The sequence below is a fragment of the Sceloporus occidentalis genome, unplaced genomic scaffold, assembly GCF_023333645.1.
Source record: "Sceloporus occidentalis isolate IW3139 unplaced genomic scaffold, rSceOcc1.0.p SCAF_1, whole genome shotgun sequence".
NCBI classification, from domain to species: Eukaryota; Metazoa; Chordata; class Lepidosauria; order Squamata; family Phrynosomatidae; genus Sceloporus; species Sceloporus occidentalis.
The window spans coordinates 207,905,014-207,921,874 of NW_028316981.1; the positions used below are offsets into that span (position 1 = coordinate 207,905,014).

The 16,861-nt window shown below is 39.4% G+C and overlaps 1 protein-coding gene across 3 annotated transcripts in view; it reads right to left on the reverse strand.

The window, feature by feature from the left end:
- Positions 1-558: 558 nt before the first annotated feature.
- GAK (cyclin G associated kinase) overlaps positions 559-16,861 on the reverse strand; it is a 104,925-nt gene continuing 88,622 nt past the window's right edge. For all 3 annotated transcript variants that reach the window (XM_089488689.1, XM_089488688.1, XM_089488690.1), the window contains 6 exons: positions 11,631-11,768; positions 10,493-10,612; positions 7,453-7,692; positions 4,392-4,540; positions 2,959-3,135; positions 559-1,294 (listed from right to left, as the gene is read on the reverse strand). In XM_089488689.1, coding sequence (XP_089344815.1) covers positions 1,193-1,294; positions 2,959-3,135; positions 4,392-4,540; positions 7,453-7,692; positions 10,493-10,612; positions 11,631-11,768 — 926 coding nt within the window. In that variant the 3' untranslated portion in view covers positions 559-1,192. The remainder of the gene's footprint in view (positions 1,295-2,958; positions 3,136-4,391; positions 4,541-7,452; positions 7,693-10,492; positions 10,613-11,630; positions 11,769-16,861) is intronic.

Sequence of the window (16,861 nt, forward strand, 5' to 3'; positions counted from 1 at the left end):
TGTATTAAATTCTGAAGTACAGAACTAGCCCCTGCAGTTGAGTACATCAAATAGGGAATTGTCTTAAAAGACAGTACATGCTATCCTGATCTTTGATCCACACACAGAGACTTCTAGAATCAATATACTTTTGAAATATGTGAGCACACACACTTCTTCAGCGGCTAACAGTGCAACATTTACTCAATTAAGTCTGACAAATTGAAGTAGCAGATCACTGCACGCACTTTTCGGGTTTCTGCATATATACCAACCTGTCTACTTCCTATACAATTCAACTATGCCAAAAAAAGGCACATACACCATTCAGTAAAGTAAGAAAAGGGGAATGCACACTTTAGAACAGAAATTTAAGATAGTTTGCCTCCAAGAATATCATAATAAATAAAACAAGACCATGCAGTACTTAAATTAAAGCCAAGATCTAATTCCTTGTTTCTATTTTTTTTAAAAAAGACCCAAACTCTACAAATACCAAAATTCTCACCAGCCAAACATTTCCTCCAATGGGAGCATTTTGGCCAAACAACTGTCAATGCAGCATAAGGAATGCAGGTGTTGTCAGAAAACAGTTTAATTATTTACAGAATGATTATTGGAATGATTACATAAAATACAGAAGAAAAATGTACACCTCTCACAGCAACAAGAACAAGAGATGCTGAGCAAACTCACAGCTGATAGATAACTAAAGCACTTTGAATAAGGCAAACATGTAAAGAGCAAAATGAAAAATCACAAAACTACCGGGCAGAGGGGGGGGGGGGGGCAGAAATGCAAACTGAAGTTACGTATTTCTTCAGATGGAGAGCAAAAAAAAAGTCAAAATGATAATTCAGGATTCAAAGTGGATGATGTTTCTCACAGCAAATTTTGCCCATGCCAAGACCCTTCATTAGAACGACAGGTGCCTCTGACTGCATCTGAGATGGCTTGGAACCTTCCACTCTCAGGGCACAAGCTTCCTAGTGTCAATGGACCCAGTGTGCCACTTCTGTAATGTTTCATACTCTTCTTCCTACAATATACACCCCTGTTTGTGAGTGTACAGTTTCAAAATGTGCAACAACCAGGAAAGGTCCCCTCCCCCTGCTCCTTGATCTCAGGAGGTTACACTAACAGCACTCAAGATTCAGTTTTGCTGCCAATACATTTTGAAATTACTCCTCCCCCTGTGCAAAAGGGAGCCATATCAGAAAAGAGATTTTGAGCCTTGGTTTTCAAATTCTGACCACGCATCATTCAGCTCCATGAAGATCATTTTGGCATACTGTTCATAAGACTGCCCCACAGCCTGAAAGCAAAAAGAGAGCAAAAATTACAACTTGACTTCTCAGTTGCATCAAAACAGCTTGAATCTGCATCACAAACAGCTCCTGTTGCTTCTACAGTTAACAACACAAAAGGAAAGCCACTATCTCCTCAGTGGCACACCATATGCACAACTGTATTCAGCTTAGAAGTAAATCTGTGTTCGGTGACCTCCTCAAAGTTTGTTTTCTGGACCAGATTCCCCAGTTGCTCATTAGAACAGAAACCAGTTTAGCTCTGCATGCTAGCAGAATGCAAAGCAAAACTCAGGACAAACACCACTGAATGTTCAAACACCAAGAGAACAAGGTGAGGTGACATTGCACATGTGCCATGCTCGCTTCTGTCATGGAATGCAATAGGAACATAAATAACGCTTGCAAATATTTTTGTTCTACATTAGAAAAGGCATCTCAATGCAAGAAAACACCTCATTGCGAATATGTTCAACTTTTTTACAAGTTTTTTGCATTTCAAGATTTTGTTTGAGTGAAAATTTGTGTGCATAAGGAAACTTCGGGTTGTTTGTGTCAAAATACATCCTTTCTGAAGAAGACAGTGTTTTGCACAAAATGTTCTGTTTTTTGTGCAAATATATTTTGTGCAAAAATGTTTTTGCAAAGAAGACTCAAAAGTGTGAAAAAGAACTGGAAAATGCGCAAAACACTCATGATCTCATTATTGATTCTTATCTGAGATTAAAAATAAGCGAAGATTCATAACCTTAAATCAAAAGGGCAACCTTGATTTGACTGCTATTTGAGGTTAAGCTTAACATGGCTGCAGATGCAGACCTTGTTTTTGTGTTGTTTTTTGTTGCTAAATAGCTGAATTCACAAGGGTTCCTAGAATTCCTTTCTTGTAAAATTACTACATTTGTCAGACTAGGCTATGGTTCAGTCAACAGAAGAAATGAGACACATCTCAAGATGCTAAGAAAAGACTGTACCTTAGAATCAAACTTCAGAAATTGCGGGATCAGGTTTTCCTTTGAGAGTTTCTGTTTCAGAAATTTCTGAAGTCTGATTCTATGGAGCCCACAAAGAAGGTTTTAAGATTACACATAGGATAAACCACTCAAAGCTTTTCTACCACTAAACAACCATCTTTTGAGCATCTCAAGATGTGTCTTGCTTCTTCTGTGGATTCCAGTGAATGCTTTCTAGTTTCTACTTTGTTTATTGTTCAGTCTTGGCATCAGAAAAGCACAATGATGAGCAGCCACAGTAGAGTTCTCTTAATTGTTCAGCTGAGCAAGAAACGCAGAAAGCTTTTTAAGTGCCTAACCTGCTCTAGACATTTGGTAGAAAAAGGTTTCTTTCATAGTGTGATTGATTTCCCTGTATCCTTCTCCTCTAGCTAAAAAGTGGCAGTGACAGGACGTTGCCAGTTCAAGATCTACTATAGTCCTGGGAATGTTAATGCACTACTTGCTCCACTGTGCATTACTGTAAACATGGACAATAACTTCTATAGGCTCCAGCTGAACTGCCCTGCAAGAACGATTGACCCCTAGTGGATGAAGCAGAGTGCACTCTGTTCCTGGGCAATTAGACAGTAATTCATGGGTGGGCTGTGTCTGTTGTCTTTTAGGTACAAAGGAGGAATTGGGCAGCAGCTCTCTGAAGAGCAGCTACAAAGGCTCACCTTATCTGGGTGAACCACAAGTACTGCCTTCCTATAGTACTTCTTCACTTGATCTGGGGTAACCAGGTCTGCCATGCCAACTGGTTTCCATTTGGTTTCACCTTCCCAAAGCACAGTGTGAAGAGTAGATAATAAAGCTCTTATATTCCTTTCTTTCCCATCAATCCAATCTAGAATCTAGAGAGAAAAAGAGAGTGATGGGAGAGGGTGTTCAAATATACCAAAACCACCAAAACCACCACACATCATCCAGTTCCATTTACTATTTATAAACATTAATGACATTTAAACCAGGGAGAAACAAACAGACAACCTTCAAATGATTTGGACTACATCTCCCACCATCACTAAACACCAGCCATGCCAGTTAGGGCATATGGTACCTGTATTCCAAAACATCTGGAGGGAACCATGTTGCCTCATGTCTATTTTAAACTACCATCCAACCCCCCCCCCCAAAAAAAAGTTCATATGTAGTGATTTAAGCTTAAGCATGATTGCCTGTGGTGAGTAAAACTTGATTAGAACAATCTGGGATTTCTGTCCCCCACCCCTCTTTTAGGCTGTCAGCACGCAGTAAGTGGCTCACATAGAGTTATGGTATAATAAGCCTAGGACTTTTCATATGCTTATTTATCATAGGCTTATGTGTGGGAAGCATAGCTTTTTGGTCTGAACAGACACCAGAGCTTCTCTCCTTGCAATCGAGTGGAAGAGATAGGCCTAACCACACAGAAAAAAACCAGCCACCAAACTACCATCCTCCACATCATAGAACCATCATTGTGGGAGTTCTTTCCAGCAAAATCTCTGTTTTTCCTTCAAAAGAAAAAAAGGACTCTTAAATTAGTGGTCTTAAACTTGGTACCCAGAGTTATAACTGAAGGGAAGTAATGGAGGGCCAGTTGCAGATCTTTGGCTTCAGAGAAACTATCACTCACTAAATCAAAGCTTGGAAAAATTACCTTTTGGATTTACAATCCCAGAATCCCTCAGTGAGTGTGCTGGCTGGGAAATTCTGGGTGATGTAGGCCAAAAAATAAAGTTGTACACTAAACACACAGAAGTTTGATTTTTATTTATTATTATTATTATTATTATTATTTTTGGTGTGACACTACCTGTCATTTCAATTCTTGACCCCAGTTTTGTAAGGCACTTCTGCAGAGTCTTAGGCAGGGTCTTTGCCAAAGTCTGTTATTTGAAATTCTTTCAAGGGCAGATACCAGGGATTGAACTTGGAACTTTCTGCAAACAAAACACTAGGCTAAATTCCTCTCCATCCCTACATCACCAGTACCAAGACATTCTGCCTTTATCCTCCCCACTTCCTCTACTGTAAGCCTCCTGGTGTTGCATCCAGCTCATGCACTGACTCCTTAAACATATAAGAAGTGGCAGCACAGGAAGGTTCAGTATAAAAATAATCTAACCTTTAATTTTAGAGGGTCCATATCTCTAGACATTTCTTCTTTTCTCATCTCTGCAATGGTCTTTGCTCCTTTTCTGTCAGGTTTTGCTGCAAATCCTTGATTTGACAAAAGATCCTCAAAATCATTTTCTGAAACTTTCGGTTTTTGTCCTGGTAAATGAGATAAAAAAGTATAAAACTCATTGGTCAGTGAAAAGATTAGATCTATGTAACAGGGACTCTATTAAAATTAGTAGGATTCACCAATCATAATTAATTATTAATCCAAATGGATCTCCTCTGAATGGGATTCAGTCTGGATTAAATCCATATTCTTTAGTGTTCATTAATTCTGCCTGCCTTATAACAAACAGGACCAGCTTTCATTGTTAGACTATATGGGACCAGGGGACTTGAACTGTGAAAGTCATGGGTTGGGACTTTAGACAGAACTCTTAACAATCCTTAGCAGTTCTCTAGGTGAAGTCCAAATCTGTGAAGTGCTGGGTTCAAACTTCACAATCTCTTGCAATCTGACTTTAAACTCTTTTTGTTAAAAGGCAGACAGAAGTAAATGAACCTGGTTAGTAAGGGTTGGATCCAGATTTAGCCATATTTGTATCACACCAACCAAGATTATTAAAGCAAATTTAAAGAAAGTCACGATTGGCAAGTTCTCTTGTTTTAATAGTTTAGAGAACCCTGTCCATAGGTTTGGTTAAATGTGGCTGGTTAGAGCCAGCATTGGATAGTGGTTTGACTGTTGGACTATGACTCTAGAGACCAGGGTTTAGCCATGGAAACCCACTAGGTGACTTAGGGCAAGTCACATGTCCTTAGCCTCAGATGAATCCAAAGGAAACCCCTTTGAACAAATCTTGACAAGAATACCCATCGGAATAAATCTTGCCAAGAAAACCCATAAGTCAAAAATGATTTGAAGGCACACAACAGTAAAACCAACCTCTGCTGTTGTTATTGTTAAGTGCTGCCAAGTCACTATCCATTTATGGCAACCCTACAAATAAGAAACCTTATTTACCATAAGAAACCTTATTACCATATATACGTCAGTAAGTATATAAGTCATGTATAAATCGAAAAAGTAAGCCCCTATTAAAAATGGCCACCACAGTCTCTCAGCAAAGAGACCTATGAGGTAAGCCCCTATTAAAAATGGCTGCCACAGTCTCTCTTCGGACTGTACCATGCTGCTGCTGAACTCTGCTTGAGCAAAAAATGGTGAAGGAAGAGGAAAGGTTGCCTTTATTTCTCTGATTTGGACAAGGGAGTACAGTCCAACCTCCCCATATGTGGGGGATCTATATGCTCAAGCCCCATTACTCCTGCTGGGGCTTGCCAGTAAGCTCAAAGCCATGGAAGGCAAGCCTTCCTATAGGCCAACTGTAGTAACACTGTGGGAGCACTGCTTCCATGCCAAGAGGGGCTCCTTGCCACTGTCTCTTGTCGCTGCCTTCAGGTTAGGTCCCTAATAAAGGCAGGCTGCTTTCCTTGCTCAACTCCTCCACCTTTTTTTTCAGGTCACACTCTTTTCCTTCATTTATATTCCTTTCCCCATCTGTATTTGTACAGATGCAGACATTTTAAAATCAGCAATGCTATTTACACACACACCAAATTGTAGCCCCTCAAAGAAACAGATTCTCTCCTTCTCTTTAGCTCTTCCTAAGTATATTCCCCTTCTGCAATCTGAAGGACGAGAAAATATTTGTTTGTTACATTCCTCTAAGTTTTACCCTTAACTTATCCTAGGGTCAAAGCTAAACCCATAATTTTGGCCCCCAAACCTGTCCTCGATATAAACATGAGGTCAACTTGTACAAAAGTATTTTGTATAATGTTCGTGTCTGGCAAATTGACAGCTGTGGCATCCTTGACTGAGTCTATCCACCCAGGTGATGTAGGCTACATTCCAGGGGAAGGAACTAGCAACATCACCTCGAATATACCTTGACTACTCAGGTCACCCTAAGTTGACAAGGGATTTAAAGGCACATGCACACACTGCAAAACCTAATTAGAGCAGTGGAGGATAGGGGCTCTTGAAGATGTTTCAACCACAGGGTTGCCATGAATTGGGATTGACTTGGACACAATTCACACACTCACTTTTCCAATGAGCCATATCACCTCATGATATGTTCAAAGTACAATAAAATCAGTTTAGTCATTTTGGCTTCTAGTGAGAGTTCAAGCTTGATTTGCTCTTGGACCCATTGTTTTGTCTTTTTTGTAATTCATGAGACCAAAAGAATTCTCCTCCAGCACATTTAATAATAATTATTATTATTATTTCAAATGAGTTAATTTTCTCCTTTCAGCTTTTTTCACTGTCCAGCTTTCACATCCATAAATGGAAATAAATACTTTAGCATGGATGACCTTCTCTCAGCTGAACACCTTAACATAGCAAGGGGGATTGACTATGACATACTGAGCATAATATCATCAGGAGACTTGACTCTATCATGACTTTAGTAGGGTCATCCATCGTAGAATCATCAAAGTGGAGATATTAGACTAAGATGCATCCCTCCCTTTCAGGAAGTAATGGCTGCATCAGCAGAACAAAACTGAGAGTTCAAATGGTGAGGGCAGTCAAGAAGCCCCATAAGAGAAACTACTGAGTATTGGTGGGCTGACACTGACAGAGGTTCTCTAAGGCTGCATCCACACTGCAGAAATAATCCGGGTTGACCCCATTTTATATTGTGTAACAGTGGGCTCTAGTAAAACACTTCCGAATGTCTTTTACCTGGAAAACTCTTATGATGAGACAACCCAGACCAACCATAAAGCTGGCTCAACACAGATCCAGCCCAATGTATATGCTTTTAAAAGTGAATGCTAGAAATATCCAAAGTTTTCTTGATGATGTTCAAGAAATTTTAAAAAGTACAACAGCCAATAGCTATTGAACTGCAGCTCTCATCTTCTCACACCACTGCCCGGCTGGTTAGGGATGATAGCAGTTGCAGCCCAACAACATGCCAAGGGTCACATGTTGCTGACACAAACCAGCTTGAAGACTATCTTGTATGTCATCATATGAAGGAACTTACCAAAACCAGGGGCTCTGATACCTCTCTCTTCACGCCCTCCAATAACGCTGAAATTCACAGTGTAGTTGGGTTTTGGCTGCATGCTGGGCTTGGCTTGTTCTGGTGGTTTTGGCTGCGAGTGAGCTTGCCATGATGTGCTAGTTGGTTGTGGTTTGCTGGTCTGCCACTGATGCCCTGTCTTTTGTGAAGGAGTGGACTTGGGAGCAAAACTACCAGCTGAGAATCCTCCACTTGAAGCACCTGGAAATCAAGGAACAGCATTTTTGTTTTACACTTCGAAGACATTCCATTTGGTTTAACCCATGGGCATCAAAAACAACTAAAGATTGTGACATGGACGCTTTGCTATCTGAAATGAAGGACAAGACAGGACCCAGTCTCCATTCCATACAAATGCTGACTGGACTGAAAACTAGTTGTTTTATTTATTTTTAAAATTACCATCCCATCTTTCTTCCAGAACTGGTTCTCAAGGCAAAGAGATTAAAGGAGACACAAATAAAACTTAATGCACTGAAGATTTGTCAAACCTTAATCCTATACTGTTAAAGGGAGAACAGCTTCCATCACAACTGAAAGCAGGGCAGTTTAGGGGAAGAAGACAGGCTATTTGGCACAGACAACTCTGTCCTTCAAGAAAAGGAAATGGCTGGGAGGCTGAAGTAGTACCATCATGGAATGGTTGCTGATGGTGGCACCCTTACTATCTACCACCTGAGGCCGCTATGTCTCTGTGTCTAATGGCAGGATCAATGCTGCTGCTATGTAGCATTCTCAAACACAACAGTTTCAAATTTATTTCCTGACAAGAAAGGCTAGCAAGAAAAGAAGGCCACTGTCTCTCACAGTCAAAGCTGCAAGCTCACTTTCAGACAGGCAAGAGGCTCCTTAACATGCTGTAGTCTACCTTAGCCAGTTAGGGTGAGCATTGCTGGTTAGCCTTTCAGGCAGACCTCTACAGGAAGCATTAAATGATTAAAGGAAGACCTGTTTGTCCTTCTGCTGGAAGAACAGAAAATGAATTTAAATAAAATGGCTATTAGTCATGACAGTTCAATGGAGCATCCATGGTCAGCAGCTGTGCACAGTACTGAACACCAGATGGCAAGGACAATGAGCCAAAGAAGGTTTGTTGCCTTCATATGTTGTTGTAGCACTTGAGAAAATTACTTGTTTGGACTATAACTCTCAGAACTCACCAACCAGCATTACCACAAGCCAATGGCTCCCTCAAAAATAATTTTTGGGGGCTTTGCCCTGTTAAGAAACTTCTCGTGGCTGATCTTGGTCAGAAGCACAAAACTGAATAAAACTATGGCATAGGCCAAAACATATGGCTTGTTAATATGGTACAAACTGTCTTGGATAAAAAAAACCAGAAAGGAAGAGACATGTAAAGTCGAAGGCTTTCATGGCCGGCAGAGAATGAAGATGCCAGCCACAGATGCTGGCGAAACGTCAGGAAGAAACTTTTCTGGAACATGGCCACATAGCCCGAAAAACCCACAAAAAACTATGAAGAGACATGTATTTTTAAAGTAAAGGAAGAGGCATCTTGGCAAGAGAACTCTATTAGTAGATGGATATATTAACCAATATGCAAGATATTTGCATACTGTTGCATGCAGGCATTCTTTGGCTACCTGACTTGAACTGCATATCTAAAGCAAGCGTGAGCAACTTGTGACTTTCTAGATATCCCTCTTCCCTGGTTGTTTTGACTGAACTGAGGAGAGCTGCAGTCCAGCAACCAGCATGCCACATGATGCCCAGCTCAGGCATTAAATGATACTTTTACTGGAAGAGTGAAATGCATGGCTAAGCTAGAGAAAGCTATTATAATAAGCCTGGAGGCAAAATAAAAAATGTGCAGAAGAGCTTCTTGTGACAGCTGTGAAAATTGCTCACAGAAGAACCTGACCCTACATCCTCTGGCTGTCCTAACTAATTACAGGGAGAAGTCCCAATGAACTTCATGGAGTGTTACTGAGTTTGCTTAAAATGATGCTTGCAGCCTTCTAGGATCCGGAATGGATTAGGTGTGGAAGCAATGCAGAGACTAACACAGGGCCCCTTTAGACAATTTTGAAGTCTGCAAATTGTTACCTATACATCACAACTTGCTCAAAATTTGCAAGTCTTTTGTAGATGCTAAAATACTCCTAAACCCTAAGACTAGTCAAACGTCATAGAATCATAGAATCGTAGAGTTGGAAGAGACCACAAGGGCCATCCAGTCCAACCCTCTGCCATGCAGGAAATCACAATCAAAGCATCCCCGACAGATGGCCATCCAGCCTCTGTTTGAAGACATCTAAGGAAGGAGTGTGTTCCATTGTCAAATACCCCTTACTGTCAGGAGGTTCCTCCTAATGTTGAGGTGGAATCTCTTTTCCTGTAGTTTGCATCCATTGTTCTACATTCTAGTCTCTGGAGCAGCAGAAAACAAGCTTGCTCCCTCCTCAACATAACATCCCTTCAAATATTTAAACAGGGCTATCATTAGTCCATGCCTGCAGAGTGCATACCCCCATTCACATTGCAAATATGCTCTTAACTTGTCAAGCAACCAAGCTGAGACACTAGGTTGCTGAATATTATAATGTGATGCAACCCAATTTCAGTCTCCTGCACAAACCTCTCCAATTAACCTTTTCTGTAGATCAGAACCAAAATGCAGGAGACATACACAAGTTTGACTTCATTTCCAAGCTTAAACCACAGGGTTTTGTGCAGAGACCTAAAAAGAGCAAATGATCAAGATCAACTGTGATTTCTCAAAACTGAATTTTGAAACAAGTTCTGTAAAAGAGGGCTCTTTTCAAGACTTTAGAAAAAAGGCTGTAGTAATAGCACTGAAGAGATAAACAACTGCTCTAGTTGAATGAAAAACAAAAAGCCTAGTTGAATGAGAAAGGAATCTCCCCTTTGTTAAAAGGACTGAATTTTACTTTGCAAGTCACCCTACGTTTTAGCAATATTATCCACCTTAACTGTACAGAATATTACATTCTGTATCTATTATTCACTACACACTTACCTGGAAGGCCAGCTTTCAGGTTAGCGAGGTCAGCAAAAGGGTCAAAGTTCTGCGATTTTGCTTGACTGAATGAAAGGCCTGAGGGAACATTCGTAGGGCCTCCTGTCGTAAAAGCTTGGCCTACATATTAAATTGCAATTACTATAGCGTACAAAATTGCACATTCATGGTGGCAAAAACTATATTCTTATACTATTAAGCCTATCTCCTGATCACAGGCTGGGATATGCTCTACATCTTTGAGAATGTTGTCCAGGACTATTAAATGCCCACTAGGAAGTATGTGGGGAATTTGTATATGTTTTGGGGAGAGCCATGAGCCATTTTTCCTGTTTTTAAAAAATCTAAAATTTACTCCACATTCACTTACTTTTTAAAGAAAAAGGCCTCTCCTATGTCTAAAAGGCTTAAGGGCATGTCAAAAACATGGCCATTTTTGCCCCACCACTATCCCCTAGAGGACATTTGGGGCACTTTTTGACCCCTCCCAGCGGCTTTGAGGATCATATTCAGCCTATGGCAAAACTTTGCTCATCTCCATATCAACTATGAACAAATCTATTGATTGTCAACTCACTGGGCTTCACATCCCCACTGCTGCCAGGCTGCTGAAAGTATTAGTGCCAGTCAATTGACCTTTAAAACTAATTTGCCATTCACAAGATGAATCATGCTTTCAGGAGCACAACTCAGCATGAAAGTAGGGCACACATTTCTGATATGCCTTGTTTTAATAGTAAATTGTAACTTTTTTTGCCAAAAATAAAATACACTTGTAGGAAAATCAGCAGAACCCCACCCCAACCCTTAAAAATCAAGCAAAGGAGATGCCAAGCAGCCACCATTTAGCTCAGTTCTGATTTAATATTATAAAACCATCATTTACATATATTCAAGCCCTGTTCAGTTTAGAGGGACTTTGATATCATCAACTGCAGACAGCAAAGCAGGTGATTTCTATTATTTTATAGATTCCCAAGACCATCATACAGCACACAGTGGCATACATATACACAATATTGTAAAAATAGTTCTGTTAACTCAACTGTCAGGCCTTGTAACACTATCTCTCATTACCGGTAGTACTGCCCGATAGTACCGAGCAGCTGAAAACTTAAGTGACACCTTTGGACAATACCTTCCAAAATGGTCTTCTTAGGTGCTGCTGGTGTTGGGGTGCTGACTGGAGGGGAATCTGCCCAGGAATCCCAGCCACCTAAAAGATCTGGCTGACTTGCAGAGGAAGCCATTTTAGGTGGATCTGGTGCCAAACCTCCTAGAAGAACAAAAACAAAAACAGATTAGGTTTCAAAGAGTGCAAACAAGGTCTTCGTACATTTAACACTATACAGATTAGGAAAATCTGTGTGCTATTAGCGGGCAACAACGTATGTATTACTGAGATGGTGGCAACATCTGCTCTGACTGCAATTAAGAGTCAGATATCAAAATCATTAGTTAAGAATTTTACTGTGCCGGTTTGCTAGAATAATGTCTTAAACTTGTTACATTTTTATACTCTTGACAATTTTTGTTTTATCATCTCTATTTTGTATTTGGTACCAATTTTTAAAATGTGATTTTACCAAATGGCTCTTTTCTTTAAAGTATACGGAATTGTAACAGCTTATAGCTTTTAGCAATAAATGTTCACTTCACTATACAGATGAAAATACACCAATAATAGCAACAACAACAACAAACATTAAGCCCTCCTTTAGATCTGTAGGTCATTATTCACAGAGCTGCTATAAATTTATTTCCACACATATTGAGAAGTGGATGTCCCTAAATCCTTCCCCCGGGTTTTGTAAAGACTTCAAGTCTCTGTTTTAAGAAAGCAGTACTGAATTAGACACTTATTTTATGATACAGGTATCCTACTCAAGACATACTGTAAATCAGAGTGTGGACATCACTATGTATGGATGAGAGAGCTGGGCAGTAAAGGAAGCAGAAGGAAAATCATCTAATTTGAGATGTGGTGCTAGAGAAGAGTGCTTACGACCACGGACAGCCAAAAGGACAAACAGATAGTCTTAGAACAGGTCAAGCTAGAGATCTCCTTAAAAATCAAGCTGATTAAATTGAGGCTGACATACTTTGGGCATATAATGAGAAGGCCTGGATCACTGGAAAAGACAAAGATGCTAGGAAAGACAGAGAGTAGGAGGAGGAGAGAAAGACCATATGCCAGATGGATGGACTCAATCAGAGGGACACAGGCATGGACTTGCAGGAACTAAGTAGATGTGGAGGATAGGGGTTCTTTGAGGTGTCTCATCCACAAGGTTGCCATGAGTCGAAAATGACTTGAGGGCAGATAACAACAAACAAACAACAAGTGGACAAATGTGGAAATTATTCTCTGAAAGACAGTGAATCTTCATTGTTAAGCTGTCACCAGAAATCTTGATTTTCCCTATCCAAGACAACATAAATCACTTGTCTGTCTCAATTTCTACTTTTTGTTACTGAGTAGTACTAATAGCTCCACCTATAGCTCTGTAGCAGTCGGCATGTGCTGTGATGTTTGCTGAGCTGGATTAGGCTGTGTTTAAATCTTGATGGGAGAATACATGTGGATAATGTATGCAATGAATTACTCACAAAAAAGGCAGTCCTTTTTGCAACCTCAGTTTCATTTAGACTCAGAGAGCCAGGGTAGTGTAGTTTTTTAAGTGGTGGACTAGGACAATGAGAGACCAGGGTTCAAACCCCCACTCAGCCATGGAAACACACTGGGTGACCTTGGGCAAGTCACACTTTCTCAGTCTCACAGAAAGTCAAAGGCACATCCCCACTGAACAATGTCTGCCAAGAAAAAAACTGCAATAGGTTCGCCTTAAGGTAGGTATGAGTCAGAAATGACTAGAAGGCACACAACAGCAACAACAATTACAAAATAGGTCAAAAAGATGACGTTCTTATCAGCATTAACTGCCAGGCTAGCTCTGTCAGCATGATGCACCATGAACAGTAAAAAGGTTTTGATGTCCCCTCATCTGGATAATGCAGATTGTGAAGGATCAAAACTGAAGCCACACAGAAATAGCACCCATGCTGCCCACAAGACACAAGCCTATGAAGTGAAGGCTGATGTCATCCTCCAAAACTGTCAGTACTTTTCTGGGCTGCAGCAGGAGGTGGCTGGTTATTAAAATAAATGTTTTGCTCCACCTTAGGGATCCTGCTGCAGTAAACAAATGAAAGGCTTATCACCAATAAGCAGAGAATAATCTGTACAACAAACCAAAGTGTATTATTTGAAAATGTATCATGTTCCCTGGGAAGATTGCTATACTTCAAGTAGTCCTGTCTCAGCAAAAACTGGTGAGATATCAGGGTTTCAAAACACCTGAAATAATTTCCTGTTTCTCTTTCTTTCTTTCTTTCTTTTTTTTTTGGGGGGGGGGGAGAGGGCTCTAAATGTAAATAGTATGAAAACAATGAAAAATCATGTTGTTTTAAGACAGACTTATTAAAGTGTTAGATGGTGGCCAGGATTCTGGAAACAAACTCTCAATATACCCAGGGATTTACTTATTAAATATGATGTATGAAATGGAAGAAAACTTTGAAAAAGAAAATTGGAGATTGATTCTATATATGTTAATGGCAGCAAAGGTGTTTTATGCATCAGAATGGAAAACAGGATATACTAACAAGTGAAGATTGGCTAAGTGTAGTGGAGTCTCTTTCCCTGGAGGTCTTTAAACAGAAGCTGGATGGCCATCTGTCGGGGATGCTTTGACCTGGATTTCCTGCATGGCAAGGGGGGTTAGATTGGATGGCCTCTTCCAACTCTATTATTCTATGATTCTATTAAATTGGCAGATATAATGGAGATGGGACAGAATCACTTCTTGGCTTAGGGACAAAAGTAAATGATGAATAGAGACCAGTAATTAGATGTTGGAAAACAAGATGGTCATGATGGATATATACAAACTGAGACAATAAACTACGTATTGATAGATAAGAAATATATCACTGAGTATGATTTTAATCTACAGAGATTCAAATATAGATGATGAATATATATAAAGACATATATATTCTTGGTTGTACAGGACACAAGAACATGAAGAAAAGTATAAGGAGCAGTAGAAGGAATAGTTATTGTAATCAAGAATAACTGTAATCAAGATACCATATATACTTGACTATAAGTCGACCTCATGTATATGATTGACGGCAGGTTTTGGGGGCAAAATTATGGATTTTGATATGACCCTTGGATAAGTCGAGGGTAAAACTTAGGGATATGTAACAAAGGATCTAAATGATGAAGCAAAGGAATACAATGCCAAAGAACCTACAAAATTATGGCAGGCATAACTGTTTCGGCTCACACTAAAGGTTGGGTGGAAGAGAGAGTAGAGGGAGGTCAGTGCTTGTAGGACGGATTGCACTCTTGCCTTTCACCAGGGGATGGTTTCCTTTTTAATAAGAGTTAAAGTACAGTATTTACATGGATTAGTGGTATTTACATGGATAAGTGGTCTAGCATTTACATGGATATAGTATTTACATGGATTTACGTAGATAAGTCAACCTAGGTTTTTGGGGTCAATTTTTTGACTAAAATTTCTAGACTCATACATGAGTATATACAGTATGTAGTAAGTTGTAAATAAATTGATAGGTTATTGTTTGTTATATGAAGATTACGGAAAATTAATTGAGCAACCATAAGACTAGAAGACAAGTACGATATAATTTTAAATGTAAATTAGAGAAAATTGGCATGTAAAGATATATAGACAAACTCATATGTAACATAGATGTAATATTTAAGGGTGATTGTTTAATATTTTTTTTTATTCAACCAGAGTTTGTTTTTTTTTCCTTTAATCTGTAAAACTGTTATACAGTGGGCCCTTGGTATCCACTGGCTTATGGTTCCAGGACCACCCGTGGATAACAAAATCCGTGGATGCTCAAATCCCATTAAATACAATGGCATAGCAAAACGGTGTCCCTTACATAAAATGGCAAAATCAAGGTTTGCTATTTGGAATTTATATATTTTAATAATATTTTCAAGCCATGGATTCTTGAATCCACGGATAAACAATCTGCAGATATAGAGGACTGACTGTATTAATAAAAAGTAATTAAAGAGTAAGATTCCTCAGAGGAATGGGGTACAGTCGTGGGGCTTCAGATCTATAGTGCATATGCATGGATGGAGACAGTAAGGGGAGAACAAACTTAAATGCAAAACAATTAGCAATGACATGTTCCCAAATACTGATTGAGATGGGACATGAGAAAAATCATACAGTGGGCCCTTGATATTCTCTGATGTTTGGTTCCAGCCTCCTCCCCCAGCCCCCTGTGAATACCAAAATCCATGGGTGCTCAAGTCCCATTAAATACAGTGGCATAGTAAAATGGTGTCACTAATATAAAATAGCAAAATCAATGTTTGCTTTTTGGAATAATAATAATAATTATTATTATTATTATTGAATACTTTCAAGCCGTGGATGGTTGAATCCGTGGATGCAAAATCCATGGCTATCAAAAGCCAAGTGTACAGTTATAAATAATGTGAAAAGAAACAGTGGATCCTCTTAGATAAAGTTACTTGTAGGTCACAAAAACTGATTTGTACTATGTTCATGATGAAACACATTCATTTAATGTACCACTAAAACCCACACTTCATTACTCCAAGGCTTAGATGACCTGTTTCGTACAGTCCCTGAAGAAATATTATTTGCTATCGTTTACCTAGGTCAGGAATGGGCAACTAACACAGAGTTACAGATCAGTTTTAAAGTTGGCCAAGTGATAAAGAGCTACACTTTTGGTTTTTGTAAGTTTTGCTTTTTTCTAATTAAAAATACATTAAAAACCAGCAAAAAATGTGTAAAATAGATTTAAAAGTCCTGACAATTAATTCTTCATTAAATAATATGAAATTTATTTTGATTGCAAATCAAAACATATTTATTTTACAAATAAATTGGGGAGCCCAGAGAATTTGCCAAAAAAAGGAGGAGCAGGTTGCACATCACCTGCATGTCTCACTTTTGGCTTAGGTGGATCTTTGGGCTAATCCAGAAGATTCCTGTGTTCTTAAAATGCAAGAGCAATAACAAAAAACACAACCTAGCTCTACATTCTGTCTGACAATCAATAGACAAAAGAAGGTTTCCCATAATTTATCTTCAAAATGTGGCAATATGGAAGTTGCACTGCAGGACATGGTGTCTGGTAACCAGCTGTCCATGTATTCCCCTAGCCTTGCTTTAAAAATAATAAAGAGATTAACCTCTCTTTTTTCTAGAGCAAGGGCACAGAATTGATGGCCCTATAGATGACGGTCAACTGGAACTCCACACAACTCTAACCAGC